At 36.4% G+C, this 17,388-nt stretch overlaps 1 protein-coding gene across 2 annotated transcripts; it reads right to left on the bottom strand.

Moving 5' to 3' along the window:
* Positions 1 to 333: 333 nt before the first annotated feature.
* On the bottom strand, positions 334 to 16,629 carry LOC116305648 (uncharacterized). Of its 2 annotated transcripts, none has more exons than XM_089036323.1 (7): positions 16,415 to 16,629; positions 13,032 to 13,128; positions 11,257 to 11,375; positions 3,800 to 3,893; positions 2,412 to 2,518; positions 1,610 to 1,736; positions 334 to 1,049 (listed from the first exon to the last, which is right to left on the bottom strand). In XM_089036323.1, the coding sequence occupies exons 1-7, from the start codon at positions 16,594 to 16,596 to the stop codon at positions 957 to 959; spliced, it is 819 nt and encodes a 272-aa protein (XP_088892449.1). In that variant the 5' UTR covers positions 16,597 to 16,629; the 3' UTR covers positions 334 to 956. The 2 variants fall into 2 exon arrangements, with proteins under 2 accessions (XP_088892449.1, XP_088892450.1); XM_089036324.1 differs by lacking the exon at positions 16,415 to 16,629 and adding an exon at positions 16,089 to 16,183.
* Between the last annotated feature and the right edge of the window lie 759 nt (positions 16,630 to 17,388).

Consider the following 17,388-nt stretch of genomic DNA (forward strand, 5'->3'; position numbering starts at 1 on the left):
GACGAAAAATCGAATAAGAAGCGAACAAATAAGGTAATTCCGGCGTGTGGACTCATTGTAGCATTTTTTCCTCTGACCCCTGTGAAAATCTGAGCCCGCCTAAGAACAAACAGGAATGACGTTGTAAACGGCAAACGTGATCGCATTTTTATCGTTTTCCTGTATCTTACTTTAGTTTTTGCGAAATTTCTTACCACTTTAAAGATTTCTGCCATTCCTTTAGGGCTCCTATTGATAACAGTTGTTTTATGTAACTGAAAGGGCTACCCTGTATAAATAAAGGTTCATTCATTCTTTTTATTTTACATTTTCAAGAATTTTTCACTGGTCAACTGACGTTTCGTTTCACGTTTGCCGTGAAGCATTTATTACAAAAATATATCAGTGCAATGTACAATTGACTGCAATAATTGTTATCAGTGGAATTACAGAATGTAAAATACTGGGACGTAGAGTGTGAGCACCTATTGCTTTGAGTTCATCAACTAAGAGATTATTGGTTAAGAGCAACGATAATTCATGGTTCCGACTTCCCTTAGTTACCGTTTCTCTGTCGCACGACCTCAACAAATTAGCTAGAATCGAATATCTCATAATCTTAAGCTGGCATAAAATTGATATTTTGTTGTTGTTGTTTTTATTACCTTGTTTTATTTATTTTTTCCTTTTTCTTGTTTGCTTTCCTGTAAAAATAAAATAAAAATGCTTGGCAATCCTCGTAGTATTCTTTTAAACAGATGCGGTGTAACTGTTTGTGGGACACGATTTTAATTCCACTGGGAAAACTGCTGCTGCAACGGTGATTGTTGCGATAGGTCGCTATTGTCTGAGTCGAAACCATGAATTATATGACTGGTTCAAAGTGGGTTTTTCAGAATTTCATATCTTTGTTTGAGATATCGAAATTCTATTGATATCGAATGGAATCAAATAAATTCAAGACAATTCAATTATTTTTAAATTTCAGTGTAGGATTCATCTCCTTTGACTTTGCTGCATAAAGACGAGCAGCAGCCTTTAACCTTCCCACCAAAAAACACACAACCATCCTGGAAGGGAAAGAAAAAATTGAGTTTAATAAGCATTACATATACCTTTACCCCTCCAAAAATGAAACAACCAATCCATACCACACTACACGCAACGACACCACATTTCATGATTTCCCTCACTCAACTCAACTCCACCACTCCACACAACACCACGAATGACACCACATGCCATGATTTCCCTCACTCCACTCCACTCCACACCACATTCCATGGTTTCCCTCACTCCACTCCACAACACAAAATCACACACAACCACTCCACATTCTATGATTATACTCCAGTCTCCTAATGTTAATGCATCCAGTTATGGACGACTAATTGAAACAGCAATAAATGACTTTGTTGGCTGCCAGCAGTACTGAGGCCTCGTCCACTAACACGTATTTGGATATTTTAAAAAAGGAAATTTTTTTTTTTTTTTCCAAAAATATTTTCGTCCACACATAGCGTATCTGTTTTCAAAAAATATTCAGATACATATGGACGGTACCAGAATTGTATTAACTGCACAAGAATAAACTTGGCTCCTCAGACAACCCTTTTATATGTATACCAACCTTTATGAGAAATGGTAAGTCACTCCAGAACGAACGATTTGGAATGACATCTGAACCTTCTTTATGTATGGCGTACTTATTCACAACGATACCAAGTACAAAGTACATAACTAGGAGAGAGAAAAATCTAAACGAAAAGAAAAACTTCCATGAACTTTCGTGTATCTGGGAGATATTAGGACGGCAGATTGGGGGAAGTATTAAAGGACATCCGTTACCCCCTTCTCTTTGCAAAAACAAATAAAAAAATCTGGAAATGACTAGCGGTTACTAGTGGAACGATCGAAGCGAAGTTAAGAAGGAAACTTAAACACAGTGTAAAAAAGTTTGTAGCTGTACATCAGGGCTTACCATTTACTCGGAAAAACCGGAAATTTCGTTTAGGAAAACAAATGGTATGTGTCATTTCCATCATGCAACATGTTTTCCATTTTCCCGCTCTTTTCGGTTCTTCCGATAGACGCGTGTACCATTTGTCGAAAGTAAAAGTTTCCCGCTCTTTTCTTAACTTTAAATCAACCTACTGGGAACAAGAATGCTCCCTCCACAAATCAATAACATTAAAAAAGTTATTCAAACATTGTTTAAATTCGAATTCGATCAGAAATATAAACGTTTTTGTATGGTTAAAGGCGGCGCTTATTCATAATTTTGGTCTTAGTTGCGGGGCGCTTATTTAAGGGCGGCGCATGAACGAGAGAAAACGTTAAATACGAGACCTGAGAACCCTTATTGTGGACCCTAATGAGATAAGAGACCCCAGAGATAAGGCGAGACCCCTTTGATTGCCTGTTATCCTTACATGATGAGGAGAATGCTACCAACGCTAGGACCATGGCCAGATGAAAAATAACTGGATGAATAGCTACATTTCCCAGCACAAGAACACTTGGAAGTAAAAGTACCAGTCTGTGGAATCAAAGATATAAATACATCAAGAGTTTGTATTTTGCTGCAAAATTCCTTGCATCGCGAACCCTTGGTTTTCATAGTTCAGTAGGATTTGGGCCCGGCAGAGGGAATCCTTGTTGGAAAATCCACATACTGTAACTCTAAGAGACACCAAAAGTTTTTTAATTGGGCGTGGCTTTATATTGTAGATTTTAAACCCCAAGAGATACCATACTTTTAAATGATAAAATAGTGTCATTCTTGTTTATATAATTTTAAAAGAGGGGAGTTAATATTCATGGATTTTCTTGTTCGGCACACTAATAGATCGTTTTATCAAGGTTGCGTGCGCATCCAAATTTAAGGAACTTTACGGGCCACGATACCAGAACACGAGCATTATCATGCATTGATATGAACTTTTTTCGATAGGAATTCACAAAATCGATTATTCTCCTCTTTAAATATAAAACTGACTAGTGGCCCGTCAAGTTGGATGCGCACGCGACCTTGAGAAAATGGTCTATTAAAAACATACTAGTGAAAACAGGCTTTTAGATATTAGATTCAATATAACCTATAAGATGTACCAAATCGCAAATTGAACCCCAAAAAGACACAAGCATCCTCTATACTTTCACCCGGGGCCCCACCCCCAGGGGCTTTTACAAATCTCTTTTGATGTGGGACACAACTTTACAAATATTTAGCTAAACTTTTTCTTAATAGACGACTTGCGCTAACAGGTAGTCCTAAATTCCCTAAAACGAGCAGTTGTGTGAAAATGAACTTTAGAAATGAAAAAAGCAGCTCAACATTAGTAAGAGGGCGAAGTTTCAGCTCATAATGTTGACTATAAGATTAATAATAATAATATAAAATCGAATATTTTATAAGGATTTGTATGGGGAAAAGGGCTGGATGGCAAAGAGCACATTATTATACTGCTCATACAAATCCTTATAAAATATATGAATTTATATTTAATGCCATTTCTCCTTTTTTGCATTTTATGAGCTAAAACTCTGCCGAGCTACTAATATTGAGGTAGTCTTTTCATTCCTAATGTTCATTTTAACACAGCTAATCGTTTTAAAGGAGGTAAGGTCCTCTATTATGTCAAGAAGATAAGCCAAAGGCTCATAAGCTTGAATAAATAAATGTCAAAAAACTTTGTATGTAAAATACAAAATTCTCGTTCAACTCTCATATTGTTTTTTCCCCACAGAAATTTTGTTGTTTCAGGGTATCAATAAAATTTGAAAATCAAAAATTGCTTCAAACCTCATGGATACTCACATATTTACTTTCTTCACCTACACCAGATTCTGATATCCCATCCCCAAAGGAGCCTTTTTCTGTTGCATCACATTTTAGTGTCACCTTGAATTGCCTAAAACAGTACAACACTGGCTCTTAATAAGTACATTAGTCATGAATGATCATTATCACTATTTCAAGGCTGCTAAATTACTTGAATGAAAAAAATTCATTCCATATTTTCATTTCCCTGTTAGAAGAGCCTATTTTCCTTTAGTTTAAAGCCTTTTTTCTTTTGCTTTGGAGGTAGAAAAATAGGAAGTACTATTTTTAAAAGGAAAATAGGCTCTGCTAACAGGCAATATTTTCGTATTCATATTAAATTCACATTTATGGACTATCTGAGACTGCAAATTACTTGAATAAGAGCTGTTGACAACATAATTAATTTTGAGAAAGCACCAAAGACATATCTTTTTACACTTGTAAGCTTATTTATAATTTTTTCTAGATTTACTAATAACTGAATTTATTTTGCACATGTAATTTATTCAATATTATTACTACTAGCTTATTCTAGAGCATTTATCAAAATATTTATCTAATATGTATATATCTTAGTTTTGTAGTTGTACAGTGCATTACATCATATATATACATATACACTGAATCCCTAAAACTATGACATGTTTGAGATATATACATATATACATATCCCCATTTTTCCTATTGTCTTACCTGGATTTTCAAGGAAAGACAATAGCAAAATGGGGGATACATATATATGTATATATATCACTAAATTGTCAGAGTTTTAGATTCAGATTCGGTGTATATATATATATGCCTAATGTATTTTGCGCTATACAAATATAAAAATTATTATTATTATAATAAAAAATTCCTTACATATTTTGGGGGTTGTCCTGGTTCTCCGTTTTTCCTACCTTAGCAAAATAACTGAACTCTTCAAAATAACCCTTCAAAATTTGAACATGTAATGAAGGAGGCTACAAGCTGTAACAGAGGTGGATCTAGGATTTTGAAAGAGTGTGGGAGCTATCATTGATCAAATAATAAACCAATTGTCCACTTCAGAAACGAGCAAGACTGCATGAGTTTTGAATTTTAGTCTAATTAGCAAAAGAATTTCATCATCTGATAAAGCACCCCAATATTAGCGTGTTTGTGAAATTTGAATGCACTTCGTTAAGAGCCTGAGTTACAAGCCTCAAAAAGTATGAAAATTTTACAAAGAATGTATGCTTACAGGAGACAAGTGAATATAATAGTTGAGCACGCCCCACCCCCTACCTTCTCCCACATACTGTACATCCTTCATTGTATAAACTTAAGTGTTATTAATTGAATAATTTATCTTCTTTACTTGTAATGTAGTAATGATCTTTTGAGCAGAACCAAAATTATTAGGCAATGGCATTAGTAATGCAGCAAAAGTTACTTAAATGAAGGATGCCCATTGTTTTTGCCATTGCCATCATATCCATCTAGTAACAATCAAGTGTCAATCTATTGCATAAGGCCTATTGAATCCCAGACCCCATCCAGTAACAATCATGTGTCAATCTATTGCAAAAGGCCTATTGAATCCCAGACCCCATCCAGTAACAATCATGTTTCAATCTATTGCAAAAGGCCTATTGAATCCCAGACCCCATCCAGTAACAATCATGTGTCAATCTATTGCATAAGTAAGAGTTAATTACCTCGAACAGAGGCAATAAGCCATATACACCCCGAGGGCCGCAGGCCCGAGGGATGTATAGGCTTATTGCCGACGTTCGAGGTAATTAAGTATTTTATTTATCAATTGACACGGTTTTCTATCAAATGTTGCTCATTATAAATGCGAACGGTCTATATATAGTTATTAACCGGGTTAATAACTATATATTGACTCGCATTTATAATGAGGGTTATAACAAAAATAAAGCCTTGTGAATAACAAAGAAAACCGTGTCAATTGAGAAATAAGACCTATTGAATCCCAGACCCCATCCAGTAACAATCATGTGTCAATCTATTGCAAAAGGCCTATTGAATCCCAGACCCCATCCAGTAACAATCATGTGTCAATCTATTGCAAAAGGCCTATTGAATCCCAGACCTCATCCAGTAACAATCATGTGTCAATCTATTGCAAAAAGCCTATTGAATCCCAGACCCCATCTAGTAACAATCATGTGTCAATCTATTGCATAAGGCGTATTGAATCCCAGACCCCACAGGTAAGAGGTGAATAGTCATTACAGCTACAGTGAATTACCCTCGATTTTCCTACACCAAACTACCTACAATCCTACAATACAGAGTCCATTGTTGTACAATTTTATGATTACACCTTTTGCTGTTCATTAACAGAAAATGTACATTCATTTGTGCTAGTAGTTGTATCAATAACGTGTAATGTACTTTCATCAACACCACAAGTAACATCATTAGCGCAGATCAAATTTCAATAACGATAATTGAATATGCGTGTACATTCATAGGCATCAATGGACAATCAATAGCGCGTTTGTACATTCATATGCACGGAATGTATTTTCTTGTGCGCGAAATTAAACTTCAATAACACCAAATGACAGACAATTGCATTTATAGACAATCATTTACCCAAAAGTGAAAATTCATTAGTGCTATTAGCATAATCATTGACAATCTATAACGCGTTTGGATAATCATGAGGGTCAACGTTATATTCTATAGCGTGGTTCGACAAACATTTGCATGATTCGAATAAACAATAAGAGAAATAAAACAATCATTAGCGGGTTTTTTTTGATTTTTTTTTTATCACTTTAATACATATACTGTAAAAAACTCAGGAAACTGCCTCCATAATAGCGGCTGCGTAGGAGAATAGCAATTAGCTCACTTAAAGCAGCAATCAAAGCCGACCTCAGCCGTCCAGAGATCCAACAACATACGAACGATCGGGCTGAGGCAAGACGACAAGGGATTGCTTTAGGTCTCTACAGAAAGCAGTTGCTAATGGAAGGGTTCCAGAGAAATGTGGTAACCATCACTATCGCTAAATGTGATCAGTGGTTCAGATATATGCAAACGTATTTGCCACGATGTATAAATGGCGAAGAAATTGAAGGTTAAAATAGTTTTTTTAAAAATCGCTAATGATTGTTTTATTTCTCTTATTGTTCATTCGAATCATGCAAATGTTTGTCGAACCACGCTATAGAATATAACGTTGACCCTCATGATTGTCCAAGCGCGTTATAGATTGTCAATGATTATGCTAATAGCACTAATGAATTTTCACTTTTGGGTAAATGATTGTCTATAAATGCAATTGTCTGTCATTTGGTGTTATTGAAGTTTAAGAGCGACTGTCCAGAAATATCGAGCAAAATCGAAAATTTGTGGCCACAATCAAAAAAATAAAAGTCCTTCATTTTTGGTCTGTAGACACTGTTTGATGAGTTTATGAACGTACTGGGGTCGGTTTTTCGATCTACGTAAAAAATCCGGATTTTTTTTGAAAAAAACGATTTCACCCCGTGTCGGTCTAAAAATTGCTCAAGAAACGGCTGCGAATTACGCTTTCAAAAACATTCTCGCTCCAAGTGAAAACCCAAGTTACAATCAAATTTGCAACTTAATTCAAGAAAAGGGGTGTTGAACAATTGTTCCAGGTGATTTTAGACGTTTTAAACTAAACTTTAGATAGAAAAAATTGCATTCTTCCAGCACAGTTATTCACAGTCTCGATTTTACCTCACATTTATAAAAGCGATTTTTCGCATGTGGCCATTCTCCAATTTTTACAAAACTCAAGCTGTACAATGTTCAAATGATAGAATAACACGAACTACAAAAATTAGTTTGGGTTTTTCCACAGGCCTTATGAAAACTTTATGCGAAGTTGGAAAAATTTGCCATGTAAATATGCAAATTAGCAGTTTGTTTACATCTCCACACCACAGATCACGGCCGCGAAAAAAGTCATCTAAAATAGTTTTAACAGCTTATTAATCCACACATTAGCCTATCTAAGGACTATCTAAGTATGATTGGCCTTTGTTATTATTTTAAACGATTATTTGTTGAAGTTAAGCCTACACTTCCGGTGTTGAAGACACTCAGCTTGCTTGCCTCGGTGGCATTCCATCGGTGCGTAGTAAACTTAGTAATCATAAATGACTGTTAACATGCTCTATAAACGTTACTATTCCTCACTAGTGGTATCCAGCTTATCACATAGTATTTTCACATACTGAGTATGCTTGAAAGTTTGCATTACTTTGTAAATAAGCAGGGATCAAACCTGTAAAAGCGGATAATGTGAGCTGATGGCGTGACAAACGACAGTTTGCGCGGAGCCGGACGTGACGTCGTTTGGTACAGTACGTTTTTTATTGCCTGAACATCTTGTGATTTGGCATAAACTAAAGAGAATCACTCGTTATCAAGACTCTCTATGAGCTTTCAATGATATTGTTCTTTACGACAAAAAGACCCCGATTTGAATAAGGCTGCGTTCATATTGTATATGGCAGAAGGGGCGGGGCCAGATGAAATCTTTAAATGACAAAACAATTCTTAAGACCACCCAAAAGTCCCCCAAAAAATAATATACCCCCCTCCCCTGGCAAACTCTCGTAGCTTCATCTAAATATTTTGCATCCCCCCCCCCCCCCTATTTCTCTGAAAAAAGGTTTTCAACCCACCCACCCCACCCCCCCTTTTTATTGGTAAAACTTTTTCCGATCCCCCCTAAATTTCATCTGCCCCCCTCACCACGACTCTCTGCCATACATTATGAACGCATCCTAATGTCTCATGGAATTCAGACATCAAAGAACTAGTTTATATAATAAGTTAACTGGAATCATCGAACCACATCCCACATCGATTTGCAATCAAGTAGCTTGCGTCCCTCGGGGGGGTTGGGGGGGGGGGGGGGGGCAAAATCAGGGGATGGGTCACATAATTTTGAACTCCTTAAAAGGGGTGGGCTGTTGATAAAATTTGACAACTAAAATGGGTGGGCCTGCAATTTTGCTTCTAAACTGGTTTTGGATCATCAGGATTTTCAGCATCATTTTATGTGGGCCACGATAAAAAACACTGATTCTATTCTGATTTTGCACACCCCCACCCCCCCTATATTTTATGACCAGTCCCTAGTCAATGATGTAGTAGCGTCAAGCTTGCACAATTTCACGACTGAGCACTGCGCAAGTAGTCATGGCGTCGTATAGACCGTATATATTAGTCAATTTAATGCTAGCAATCCACCAACCTTCCTGAACCAACAGTAAGAAAAACACCAGTCTCTTTTAACACAGTTTTCGATCCACTTTTGCTCAAACCCCACTCTGCTTTTGGATTCCTTTTGACATCGGCTTTGTGCAAAGAAAGAGTTACGGGTACAGAACATTTCGCTGATGTCCGTTTCCAGCTGACGCCCAAACGCACGGTGATTCCGACAGATTGTAGGGCTGTCTATGTTTCTAGAGGGCTCAAAAATACATACTCTTGCGAGAATTAATTCGACCTCGGTTTCAACTTCAACTATACTAAAACATCGTTTGTCCTCGGCGATATCCCGTTTACATCTTGTCAAAGGAACGTTAGTGACAGATCTACTTCTTTCTTTTGGGTCAAACCCACAATGACCACCAATGATAGCTTGAAAAGAACATGATTCACGAGCCTCCATAACTGATGCTCACCATAATTAACAAATTTCTATACTGACTATAAACACTTTGTTAAATGCTGCTTTTATTTTTGTCTACCTGGTAAGGTACAACAAATTTTTGGAATTTGATTGAAACTATCAAATTCCTGGACATTTCGGCCACACACGCGTCATGTTCAGATCACAGTTCTATCAAATCGCACTATCGACATAAAATGTTATATATATATATATATATACTTTAAAATGTATTTTCCTTTTTCTCATAGTCTTATATCAGATTTACGCTTCCACGAAACCAGGCGAGTCTATCATACATTCGATCTATTGTACAGCCATGAAGCTAGTGGGGTAGGGGAGGGGGAATTGTATACCCGTCTACAACTGCACTCATACATGTAACCAATTTTAAACATGACTTCGATCAAGCAAGAAAACATATGACAGCTAAAAAAAAACAAATCTTGATAATGAGTGATTCTCTTTAGTTTATGCCAAATCACAAGATGTTCAGGCAATAAAAAACGTACTGTACCAAACGACGTCACGTCCGGCTCCGCGCAAACTGTCGTTTGTCACGCCATCAGCTCACATTATCCGCTTTTACAGGTTTGATCCCTGCTTATTTACAAAGTAATGCAAACTTTCAAGCATACTCAGTATGTGAAAATACTATGTGATAAGCTGGATACCACTAGTGAGGAATAGTAACGTTTATAGAGCATGTTAACAGTCATTTATGATTACTAAGTTTACTACGCACCGATGGAATGCCACCGAGGCAAGCAAGCTGAGTGTCTTCAACACCGGAAGTGTAGGCTTAACTTCAACAAATAATCGTTTAAAATAATAACAAAGGCCAATCATACTTAGATAGTCCTTAGATAGGCTAATGTGTGGATTAATAAGCTGTTAAAACTATTTTAGATGACTTTTTTCGCGGCCGTGATCTGTGGTGTGGAGATGTAAACAAACTGCTAATTTGCATATTTACATGGCAAATTTTTCCAACTTCGCATAAAGTTTTCATAAGGCCTGTGGAAAAACCCAAACTAATTTTTGTAGTTCGTGTTATTCTATCATTTGAACATTGTACAGCTTGAGTTTTGTAAAAATTGGAGAATGGCCACATGCGAAAAATCGCTTTTATAAATGTGAGGTAAAATCGAGACTGTGAATAACTGTGCTGGAAGAATGCAATTTTTTCTATCTAAAGTTTAGTTTAAAACGTCTAAAATCACCTGAAACAATTGTTCAACACCCCTTTTCTTGAATTAAGTTGCAAATTTGATTGTAACTTGGGTTTTCACTTGGAGCGAGAATGTTTTTGAAAGCGTAATTCGCAGCCGTTTCTTGAGCAATTTTTAGACCGACACGGGGTGAAATCGTTTTTTTCAAAAAAATCCGGATTTTTTACGTAGGTCGAAAAACCGACCCCAGTACGTTCATAAACTCATCTAATAGTGTCTACAGACCAAAAATGAAGGACTTATTTTTTTTGACTGTGGCCGCCCCGTGCTCGATATTTCTGGACAGTCGCTCTTAATTTCGCGCACAAGAAAATACAATCCGCGCATATGAATGTACGAACGCGCTATTGATTGTCCATTGATGCCTATGAATGTACACGCATATTCAAATATCGTTATTGAAAGTTGATCCGCGCTAATGATGTTACTTGTGGTGTTGATGAAAGTACATTACACGTTATTGATACAACTATTGGCACAAATGAATGTACATTTTCTGTTAATGAACGGCAAAAGGTGTATAATCAATGTTATCATAGTAAAAAGGTTAATATCCTCACCTTGTATAATCGTTATAAGTCACTTTTTCATAGGTCATCAGTACCGTACCATCAGGATTGACAGAGAAAGTTGTATCAGGCTTTCCAACAGGAAACAGATCTGGTGTACGCTGACAAGCCTAGAAAGGTAGGTAGGAAAGTAGAGGTTGGTATTTTGAGTATTACACGGGTAGAGATGTTTTAAATGGAGCATCTGGTAGAGTGCGGTAAAAACGAAAATTGTGCAGAAAAGTGCAAACATTTTTGGAAATAGTGCACAATAATGTGGAAATTCTAATTAGCATGTTTTAGAATATTTCTTTTAGAAAGTTGAATTTATTCAAAATAAAATCTTAATTGTTATTCCTGCTCATTCCTGCCAAAAACATACTGATTTTTATTGATAACTATGATTGGACAAGAATGGGCTGGATGGCTAAGGAGTAGGACGTTTGTCGGTTGAGCGGGTCATAAAAATGAAAATTTTTGCAAAATTTTAGGCTAAGTGAGCAATTCGAGTAAGCTGAAACGAAAGCAAAGATCTAAAGGATCTGAGAATTCCAATACCTCGCCTGAGGGAAAAAAACAGAGGAACTTTTCAGAAGATGAAGTTTTCCAAGCTCTTGACATGGCCGACTGCATGGCTTCCCGCTTAGAAGAAATAATGATGAAATTGGACAAGCTATGTGCTATTGAGAATAAGATAGATGAAGTGGTTGACTCGCTTAAAGTAGTTGAAAAAAAGATATCCAAGCTGGATACGGAGGTTGTACGGCTCAATACGAAATATGATGAAATCAAAGATAAGCTCTCTGAAATGGATGATGGCATGAAGCACTTGAATAAGGACATAGAAGATAACAAGGAGTGGAAAGGTCAAGCGTCTGCTGATATAGCATATCTCAGGGCTGTGAAGATGGACCATTTCGAAATCAGCAAAATAAAAACCAAAATAGATTACATGGAGGCTTATTCACGGAGAGAATAAGCCTTAAAGTTTGTTGGCATAACGGAATAGATCGCAAGGATACCAAAGAAGTTTTGCTGGACTTTCTGGAGAGGGAGATGAAAGTTGAGGAGGTAAGGGAAGTCGAGTTTCAGCGAGTGCACAGACAAGGCCAAAGGAAAAGAAGGCCAACCAAGAACCATAATTGCTAGTCTAAAATGCCTTACCAATGTTTAATAAAGCTTTATTTATGCTAAATAAGTTATATATGTGTTACAGGTTTGACAATTCCCTTAAGTAAAAAACTCCGGGCGACTTGACCATACATTGCAGGCGACTTGACTCCGGGTGAGTTGACTCTTGGGCGACATGACCGGATACCGTTCTAAAATTGGGTGGGAAATGACAAATCATGTGGAAAAAGACAAATCGTGCGGAAAAACGATAAATAGTGTGATTCGGTGCGATTTTAGGTCAATAGTGCAGAATCGCACTCTATCAGATGCTCTGTTTAGCCCTTGAAAAAATAATTAGCATAATATATTATGCACTTGAATCATTTGAGCACCTTAGAAATAGATCCTGTATAAGACCAAAGATAATTATTAGATTTGATAATATCTTCATGATTTGCAAATATTGTATCTATTGTGCCTAATCTTCCTTTTTGTATAATATCTTAAGTAACACAGGAAAAAAAACCAGATTCCCAAATTGGGAATTGTTGGGAATTTCCTTGAATTCCCAATTTGAACACCAACGTTGGGATTTACTATGAGTCAATAGCCCATTCGTGCTAGATGACTAATTGCTAAATAAACTACTATGGTATAGTAATGATCAAACTTACATTGCTGCCTTTACATGGTCCTGCAGCCTTAAGAGGAGTACAAGGGTTCCAGTCAAATTTGTAGTCTTTATTCACTGTATCTTTGATTCCTGTAAAACTACATGTACAAATACAAAATAGATGCATGCATGAGATATATGGAAATTTATATCACTTACGACCATATAGCAAAGTCGATAACCCTTTATAATTATATAAGTGAACACAATAACACCATTGCTAAGAATTCTTAAGAATTGCATTAAAAAGTAAAAATCCAGGACTAAAATTGCATTAAGTGCAAGAATATCAATAATTACATTTTATAATTAAGCATAATATTCAGGGTATTCAATAGAAGCCGGCAACCAGTGAATCTCGAGGAGTATTTTACATGAACATGCTGCCTATTTTGATTAAAGCTCGCCAAAATTTAGGGAAAATGTGAGAAAGATTTGATCGCTGCTCCCCGCCTATTTATTACGTTTTGCCACTTATTCAAGCTGGTATTGAAAACCCTGAATATTACATGGCTACTTGGTATTGAAAACCCTGAATATTACATGGCTACTTGGAGATATGGATTTTATCAAATCAATCAATTTTATCCTTTTTTTTAAATGGTTGGAAATTGCCCTATTTTACTATGACGTCACATCAAAACAATCTATTGTTTAAACGCAAAGGATCATGGTCGTCGGAGGGGGTCAAATCAACGCAAATTCACCCAAAATTGTTCTAAAACCTGTATCAATAAACGAAGAGAAGTAGAATAGCCAGCAAAGGCTCAGAATATTTTTTAGTACATATTAACACATATCATATCAGATTAAACTGTTTCGCTAGGAGCAAATTGTGTTGAATTTTCTATTGGATTTGGCGATTCTATCCCCCCACATAAACAAGCAGTGACGTCATAGTGACATTACATTTAATACAGTACAGACACTCAAACCATAAATATTTCAAGTTTTTTTTTGACATTCTTTCTTAACTATCAAATCACAGCTGTCTGTAGAAACAAAGGAATCAAATATTTTTTAGATGCCATACAATCACAACAAACAGCTAAAAATCTTTAAATGTTATATTTTTAGCTGACTGTGTGGACTAATGAACTGCTTGACGCTTATTAAAACCTCGGTAAGAATCTGGCTCCCAATTAGATGATTTGAAAAATGTTAAAAAAACTTTGAAGTGTTCATGGTTTGAGTGTTCCCACAGTAAAAAAAAACTAGCATAATCCATGGCTGGATGATCAGGCTGGAATTTTTAAAATGATTTAAAGCACATACTCATTAATAATTCATAAGCTTATGGTCCAATTGGAGCCTCCTACACGTCACATGCATGGACCTTTATACCCGATTAAGTCCTCTTTATTAGTATTCAAGTGATTTTATATTTAAAGACACATGTGTCTTTATATAAAGACACATGTGATCTTTATATAAAGACCACTCGAATACTATGAGGATGACTTCATCAGGGATGAAGTATGCATCCAAGTTTAGATGAAGACATAGAGCTTCATCAAGGTCATAGTCAACCCTAATGATCTTTGACTAACGTGCCTGTCTTTGCCTTGACACGCAATATGCAAGTGTGGGAGCTTCTATTGAATCTGGTTGCGCATGCCCATGACGTCAAATCTCTATCGAAGTATAAAAATTCATGTTCGTGATGTGTATGGTGGTTCAAGTTGAACCAAAATCTTATAAATTGTTCATGAGTTTTTGAAGAAATTTAAAAAACTCTTAGATCGTGTTTTAATTTATCAGGTCTAAAACCACTTAGCTATGCCTCCTGCTTTTATACCTGATAAAACACTCCTACTCGTTTTTTAAACACTACATTACTGCCAGCTATTTAGTGTTTTGAAATCCTTGACTGGCAGTCACTGTCTAGTGGGTGTGAAAATATTCCAAGTGTCTCAAAATTGAGGCCGAGTATACTATGCCCAGGTTTAACTAGGAGACAAATTTGATAAATAAAATGTCCTTTGGAACTGCTTCGCACTTCTTATAAGACAGTCTGATAGTTTGGTTCCCAGGTCAAGGACATATTAATTGAGAACTATATTGACCTTAATAAAGTCTCTTGTTTTGGTGGGTAAGACACTTAGGCACTTAGACAAAAAAATTATTTTGTAGTTCCCATAGCAACTAAAAGTGCAACTATTCTCACTGCATACATAATTGGCATGTCACATAGGAATTTAGCAATTCCCCATTTATGGACATTGGAGTTTGCGCAGTGCGGGTGTAATGCTTTGCAACTCCTCCATGTATAAGCGCTACACCCAGATCCTTGAATCATTCCGTCGGAAGCTGCCTAAGGAGAGAGTAGAAGATTCACCCCAACCACCTCCCCTGGTGGCAGTTTACAACGCATCGCATGCTTTTTGCATGCTCATTGCCATCAGTTACTGTCACCTTTCATATCTCAATTCCTGTGACTCAGTAATGAGTATGCAGTGAGGATAAAATACTACATCAACCAAGGCCACCCAAACAAATTTTAAATCAAAATCACAAATCACATTTTTGATGCCGAACAACAGATGAATTGGGGAATTCTGGATTTTAAACTGTTTCTTGTTCACTTCTTATCATACACGCACTCGTATAAAGTAAAAGATATGCTTTTAAAAGAAAAAATTATAAAAATTTGTACAGATTCTATTCTTTAAATACTCAATCGTGATTGGCTAATTTGTCTGGGTGGGCTTTGTTAATGATCAGAATAGAGTGCATTTTTTGTGTATAATCTAAGTAATTATTATTAGATGTCAAAGAAAACTCTTTGTCTTCAGTTTTGCACTCTTTTGCACCATGCACTTATTTGGTTCGGATGCCCCCTTATTCTAAAATAACATTACACCATAACCGATCAACCTCAATCAATGTGCATGAAATTAAATATGTTTAAGTAAATCTAAATAACACTTTTAAATGCATGAGTATCTACTGGTGCATAAATGTATTTGAGAAACTGCAAGAAAATTATAGAAAATGAAACATTAAACAGAAGATTGATAAGCTTTATAATAGTTAGGAAACTGAAAGTACTTCAGACCTTGGTGTCCCGTCCTTGTGATCTAAATCCTGCAGACTTATAATTATATAAAAACTATTTGTCTTCAGTTTTCCATGCATTCTCAATCTTAGGATGCCCCCTTATTTTAAGATAACATTACACCATAACCGATCAACCCCAATCAATGTGCATGAAATTAAATATGTTTAAGTAAATCTAAATAACACTTTTAAATTCATGAGTATCTACTGGTGCATAAACGTATTAGAGAAACTGCAAGAAATATCAGGAAATTAAAGAAAATGAAACAAACTGAAGATATTTGATAAGCTATAAAATAGTAGAAAACTGAAAGTACTTCAGACCTTGGTGTCCCGTCCTTGTGATCTAAATCCTGCAGACTTATAATCCCTGAACCGTCATCCATTTTGCAGCTACAAGTGTCTAACTTTTTACATGTTTTTGCTGCTGATGTCAGGGAAAGACAGGAAAAACTCAATAAGAAAGTCAGACGACAGAGAGACGGAAGTGATGGGAGAGCCGCCATATTGGATTGATTCTCGTGACTCAGACCACAGGCAGCCCAAACACTATCGACAATCAATCGTACACAGAGCCCACGTTCCTCTTGGTCAGCACTATCGTTTCTCGGTCACAGGGATTTGTGTTCCCCCGAGTTATGTGTTCCTCCGAACACTGGGCACTAGTGTTTTGTGTTTCCCTCACCCCTCCCTATATAAAACATCTTTTGACGCGATTCTCTCACTTTGGGACATTTTAGATGTATTTGTCTTTCAGAACTTGTGAACTTCCTTATTTTTCTCACATTAAATTTATACAAAAGTGTACACCTTTTAAATGTGTGTTTTTCAGAACTTGTGAACTTCCTTATTTTCCCCACATTAAATTTATACAAAAGTGTACACCTTTTAAATGTGTGTTTTTATAATGAGCATGAGCATGCGAAAAGCATGCGATGCGTCGTCAACCGCCACCAGGGGAGGTAGGTGGGGTGAATCTTTCTACACTCTCCTTAGGCAGCTTTCAACGGAATGATTCAAGGATCTGGGTGTAGCGCTTATATATGGAGGGGTTGCAAAGCATAACACCCGCACTGCGCAAACACCATTGTCCATAAATAGGGGGGATGCTAAATTCCTACGTGACACGCTAATATGTATGCAGTGAGAATACTAATATCTGAATAACAATCCTATGAATCTTCTTTTACTGCTCTAAAGTAAAATATATTACTTCTAAAGCACGGAATTACATCCTCAGCTGCTAAGCCAATCTATGAGCCCAGAATCTATGAACACGTTATTTAAATATATATATG

The sequence above is a fragment of the Actinia tenebrosa genome, unplaced genomic scaffold, assembly GCF_029948245.1.
Source record: "Actinia tenebrosa isolate PJP-AT-01 unplaced genomic scaffold, QUT_ActTen_1.0 PGA_scaffold4__44_contigs__length_22323623, whole genome shotgun sequence".
Taxonomy (NCBI): Eukaryota; Metazoa; Cnidaria; class Anthozoa; order Actiniaria; family Actiniidae; genus Actinia; species Actinia tenebrosa.

Coding starts and splice junctions, on each gene's coding strand:
- LOC116305648 (XM_089036323.1), bottom strand. CDS start 16,596: ATGGCGGCTCTCCCATCACTTCCGTCTCTCTGTCGTCTGACTTTCTTA. Junction 1,737..2,411: donor GGTAGCATTCTCCTCATCAT/GTAAGGATAACA, acceptor CTTTTCGTTTAG/ATTTTTCTCTCTCCTAGTTA. Junction 1,050..1,609: donor ACTTACCATTTCTCATAAAG/GTTGGTATACAT, acceptor TTTCCCTTCCAG/GATGGTTGTGTGTTTTTTGG.